The 5,646-nt window shown below is 40.5% G+C and overlaps 1 protein-coding gene across 1 annotated transcript; it reads right to left on the bottom strand.

Annotated features, from left to right (window-relative positions):
- Window positions 1-516: 516 nt before the first annotated feature.
- Window positions 517-2,445, bottom strand: LOC311363230 (uncharacterized protein). Its single transcript, XM_084483205.1, has 2 exons — window positions 2,388-2,445; window positions 517-1,974 (listed from the first exon to the last, which is right to left on the bottom strand). The coding sequence occupies exon 2, from the start codon at window positions 1,965-1,967 to the stop codon at window positions 1,053-1,055; it is 915 nt and encodes a 304-aa protein (XP_084339331.1). The 5' UTR covers window positions 1,968-1,974; window positions 2,388-2,445; the 3' UTR covers window positions 517-1,052.
- Between the last annotated feature and the right edge of the window lie 3,201 nt (window positions 2,446-5,646).

The raw sequence follows: 5,646 nt of genomic DNA, 5'->3' as shown, positions 1-5,646 counted from the left end.
GTTTAAATTAAACATGGCGGAGTAATAATAATACTAACGATTACAATAGGTTGCCTTCGCACTTTGTGCTTGGCCCCCTTATAAGGAAGTATGCGTAACTTGCTATTGCAAACAGTGTTTTTGTATTTAATTCAAACATTCTCATTTAATTGTCTCATTAAATGCAGAGAACATTAAACCTACCAACGAAGAAATATAGATTAAGATACATTTATCCAGGCACATACTGAGTGTACTTTCTAGCAAATGTACAGAGAAAAAAAAAAACACCTATTTCAAAGCATAAAACACACACACACACACACACACATTTCCCTGGGAGTTTTTGGTTTCCCTACATTTGAATTGTTTAGATATTGTTCATATATTGTCTGCCACCCTGGTAAAGCAAAGACAAAAACGTATGTGAACCGATGGCAGTGTTTGTTTAGTGCATTGGTTCTCAAAGTGCGGCCCGCGGGCCAATGGCGGCCCGCAATGACATACAGATGTAAGTTTTGAAAAAAAAAGAAAATTAATTGATTTTAATAAAAAGATTCTAAATAAGTTTTTATTCTGAAATGCACACATGACTGTTATATCCCAAATTCGATGTATAGGGCAGAGAACCCCAGGGATTGTGTGTTAGTTAATGTTTCTCAAGGTTTTCTAAAGTTGTGCCAGGTTTTGCCTAATTTGTTATTTAAAATGTGTTTATACTGGATGCAAACCAATACATGTAACTGTAGAGATGCAACCTGGTCATTAAAATTATTACAAATGGGATTTTTTTCTGTTTTATAATTTTTTTTCCTTTGCCGGCCCAAATTTTGGGTTCCTAAATTGGCCCTCAGCTGTCAAAACTTTGAGAACTCCTGGTTTAGTGGAACCAGTGTTTCAAAGGTTCAGTTCTCCAGTGATCCCACTGGTGTCCCAGTGGTTGTTGTAGATCTAACACCAGTCCTCTCATCACTCCTCCCTGGATTATTTATAATTTATTCTGTACTTTATTCTGGTTTTGTTCTATTCTGTCAAGCACTTTGTAATCTGCTTTCGAAAGGTGCTACACAAATTTATTTCAGAAGTGCTGCTATAAAAAAGATTACTGCTATTAGTCCCAGTAACAGGCACACTGGAGGGCATTGTGCATCCTCCCGGTGCCGAGGAGGCTGCCTGTAGTTGTTGTTTTGTGGATCATACATGATTGGTTGCGGAGTTGCACTTGCTTGAACGTTATATTTTGAAGGACGCTTCGGTTCTCGAGCTCTGTTGGGTCTGCAAGTTAAATTCCTCTCGTTGATCACGATGAACAACAGCAGTCCGACACACGTCAGCTGGCCCCACGTGTTTCTTAAAAAGGAAAGTTCGTAGTCGTCAATGCCGCTCTCGAAGTCGCCTCTGATCTCTGACAGCTCGGACTGTTGACTTTGGTCCAAGGAGAAGACTCTGAGCTCCCTCAAGAGGTTGATGGTGATCTGGTAGGTGTGCACTGGGTCATACACAGTCCCCTGACCCTGATTGGCCTCGTAGTGCTGAGTGATGAACACCTGGCCGATGGTGTCCTGGTCCAAGAGTGAGAATATGATGCGAGCCCTGTTCAGTTCCTCACCCCGCAACAGACGGTTTAGGTCATTGGTGAAATAAGAGGGCAAAGAGATTCCGTTATTGTTGATCATGGGGTTGATGTTGCCGAGGGTGAAGTACCGGTGGCCGTGTGGCAGTCGATCCAGCAATTCCTGAAAGTTTCCATAGTGATGAGTGCCATAGTCTCCATTGTTTGGGTCAAAGGTCAGCTCTATTAAGTCGTTGTTGTTAATTTCAATGGTGTTGGCAAACCAGTGGAGCAGCACAAGGCTGTGCTGGGGCACCGATTGGCCGAATGGGATTTTCTTCAGGTCGTTGATTGAGTTGAGGCTTCTGATAGTTGATTCAGTAGGAACGATTGATAGAAAGAGGACTAAAAAGATCATTAGATGACTTTCCGACATGGTGGACCTTGAAAAAAACACAAAATACATTTACTCATTTAAAGAAAAGTTGGTGAAATATGGACTATTGCCTTTTTAAAAATCATAATGATATCAATTGTATATTCATTCTTATTTTACCGTGCATTGTTAAATACTTGATCCTGCTTGGTCAAATGTTCCTTTAACATTCTTTTAACAGTTCCAAATTAATGTGCTACAAATCCACAACAACAGTCAAATAGAGCTATCACTGTCAACTGATACACAAACCCCCGTCCTGCTATTAGTAATAATGCCTGTTGTGGTTATAACTTACTAAGTTTGATCATTAAAAAAAATGTAGCATAGCAAAACACACATTGTGACCCTAATTCATACTTAATTAAAACATTCAAATAATATAAATACATCATTGGTTTTGAGGTGTGAGCTGCTTACCTATTAGGCTACAGTTCAGTATTGGTGTGGAATTCTTTCTGCCGTCGTCTGAGCTCTCAGTCCTGATCTGCTGTCGTTTTAAATACAACCTTGCTTAACTTTCTGTTTCACAGAACAGGAACAACTTTTCTGTCGTTGGATCTCCCAACGAGGATGAACCAACCCGGTTGTCTGGAGCATAGCCAGGGCCATCTACCTTATCAAGGGACTGCAGCTGGGTGGAAGTAGTGTGTGTGTGTGTGTGTGTCGTCTGGAATGAGTGGGTGTGTTTCAGCTGTGCGACGCGGAACACCTGTGATCGTAAAAAGGGGGTGACATTGTGTTTAGAAAAAAATAATAAAAAATAAAAACAAAGTTTAAAAGGCTGGAGTTGTGCACTATCCTGTGATTCAGAAAACCATTCAGCAGTCGTTGGTATTACACGTTTTTTTCTCAACATGGCGAATCAATGGATATCATGGATCTTGAAAATCAGCCTCCTGTGGTTATGTCCGGCTATCATACACCACAATCAAGGCATGCTTCTAGTAATGGAGATGTGTCTCTGATTAATGCTCCAATCAAAAGAATGAGGCCTGTTTTAGGTCAAAAAGACCAGAGTACCGAAGTGTAATTTAGGCATAAAGGAGAGAACCGCTTTCATATGTCATTTCATATGTGGATGGTTATGTCCTATTAAACGTAAAAGACTGATGGTGAACTGCGTATGATTGCTGATGATTGGATACGGTTCCGTGAGAATGTTTGCCCTGAGCTAGACGTTGTCCGTTGGCGTGAAGGCGCCTATGTCACCCAATGGAGCCGAGTTACATTGCATGGAGCCAAACTATTATATGAATCATTATATGATTTTCATTTTTTTCAAGCGCTGTGTTGAACCAAGGGTGTTACTGGGGGCCCGTGACCCGTTCTGTATCCACAGACACCCTCGCTTTGACAGTGCTGTAAAATCAGGCCGGTGGTTTGAAACTGTCTTTTTTATCCAGTGGTGTGATTGGCCCGTGATACGCTCAATTTTTGAGGAGATTGACAGAGTGGTCAAGAAGTATCCGAGTCTAGTGAGGGGCAGATACCTCCTTTGAGAATGGGTTAGTGGGATAGATCGGCAGTTCCAGGCTGATTTAGTGGATATGGCCGAGTACTCGTCCGAAAATGATGGTGTGCGTCTTCTGTTGACGTGTATCAATGTGTTTTCAAAATACGCCTGGGTTCGCTCGTTACCATCCAAGAGTGCTAGCGACGTCAGTAAAGCTTTTGAAGATATTCTCAAAGAAGGAAATTTCCCAGAGAAACTGCAGACTGACGCTGGAGAATAATTTGACAAGACTAATCGAAATGATTTTGTGACATATTTCAGCCATAATATCCTCCCATAGCCACAGGGAGCAGCACCGAGCACATTTTAAGAGATAATATTCTCACATAACCACAGGGAGCAGCACCGAGCACATACGGTAGGGCTGCAACATTTGCGCATGGTCAGGGGGCGGGCTTTTAAAGCCACAGAACACGCCCACCCTGACCTGCCTATTTAACTCGGACTCCGCTATCAGAAGGCAGAATCTCTTGGGCAGAGTATCATAGATGTAAAGCTTAGAGACGCTCCGCGCGTGTTATATACCATTCCTCTCCTTTTGTTTCATAGACGATAGACAATAGACCAAAACCTTTACCAAATAAAGTGAGTTAAAAGCAATCCTGTCTCGGCGGCCTTTCCTGGATTAAAAACAACATAACAATTTATTTAAAAATTGTTAAAAAAATAATAATTTCAAAATAAATTTTAAAAAAATGCGAGCTGAAAGCAGGCAGTCACGCAGCAATGCTGCTCGTGATTACACTTGCGTGCATGGCGGGGTTTAAAACATAACTTCCAATGTAATATTAAGTAATATAACGCAGGTGCGCAAGGCAGCCACAGGAGACGCAAACATTGTTTTCAACTGCTACCACACCGTATTAATTCCCAAGTTTTGAAAAGAAAAGAAAGTATTTGAAGCGAATAAGCAACGCTGTTTTTGATTTGTTTATTTGGTTTTGAACGAATAGTTTTGGATGCATGCATCGGCTTTGAGTTGGTTTGTTGGTTTGTTGGTTTGAAATCCCATACGCTCGCAACAAACACACACACACACAGACGTTCATTCATTCACACAAGGACCCTCTTCAATCAAAACAACATCAAGTAAGTGATGTCGCACGCAGTCGTACCATGCGTGTTTAGAAGCGCAACATTGAAAAGTATCCCGTTGAGCCACTTACATTGCTGAACTGCTTAAAGCCTCAATCACATGGTGAAAATGTATATTGATAAGCACACAACATCAAGAAAACTCCAAGCACACATTTCACAAGAGAATTAAGGGCTTTCTTAAAAGAGTACAGATATGAAAATGTGCACTGTTAATGGTGTCCGCCTAATGATAGTCGTATGGTAGTTATACAATAACAAAATGGTCATGTAGGAAAAATGGGCTGAGACTGTGGACGTTTGGCTTTTCTATGAAATTGTGGGAAAAGTAAACATTTTTAGAGCAGAAGACCAGGGTGAAAAAGATGCATCTGATTTTAGAGATTAATTTGATGAGTCCAGGTCAATCTGGTAAGGAGAAATAAGGCTAGTTCATCTAGTTCATCATTTAAATAGCGCCACCTTTGGGTGCAGTACCACAATTTGGCTTTATGGGTAGCGGGGGGTATTGGTATCCACCTAATGATAGTCATGTTTTTTTTACAATAACAATATGGTCATTAGAAAAATGGTGCTCCAAATTTATTGGCCAATATTTCTCAAATGGAACTAAATAAAAAAAAATCTGTCAGATGATTTTTGTGAGGCTTGTTCTAAAGATTTTATGCGGTGATTTTGGTGAACTTTGATTATTTTTGTAGCCTGTGAATCTATTTATCATGTTTGGCTTTTCTATGAAATTATGATGCATCTGATTCTAGAGATTAATATGATGAAAGAATTTTGAGTCCAGGTCAATCTGGTGAGGAGAAATAAGCCTAAATGATGATTTTTTACAATAGCGCCACCTTTGGGTGCAGTATGACAAATATGGGTTTATGGATAGTGGGGGTTATTGGTAACCATACCTGAAAATTTCAAGAGTTTTCGACTTACGACGGTGGGCGTATGACTTTTACAGAATTTTGGGGGGAAAATGAACGGTACAGAAACAATAGGGGACCAAGCAGCTTCGCTGCTCGGACCCATAATGAAAAGCATGAAAAATCTATAAACAAAAACTATGTT

This window comes from Micromesistius poutassou, assembly GCF_964030765.1.
Source record: "Micromesistius poutassou genome assembly, chromosome: 18".
Taxonomy (NCBI): domain Eukaryota; kingdom Metazoa; phylum Chordata; class Actinopteri; order Gadiformes; family Gadidae; genus Micromesistius; species Micromesistius poutassou.
The sequence above is the reverse complement of the archived record's forward strand: the minus strand, read 5'-3'. Positions and strand labels throughout refer to the sequence as shown.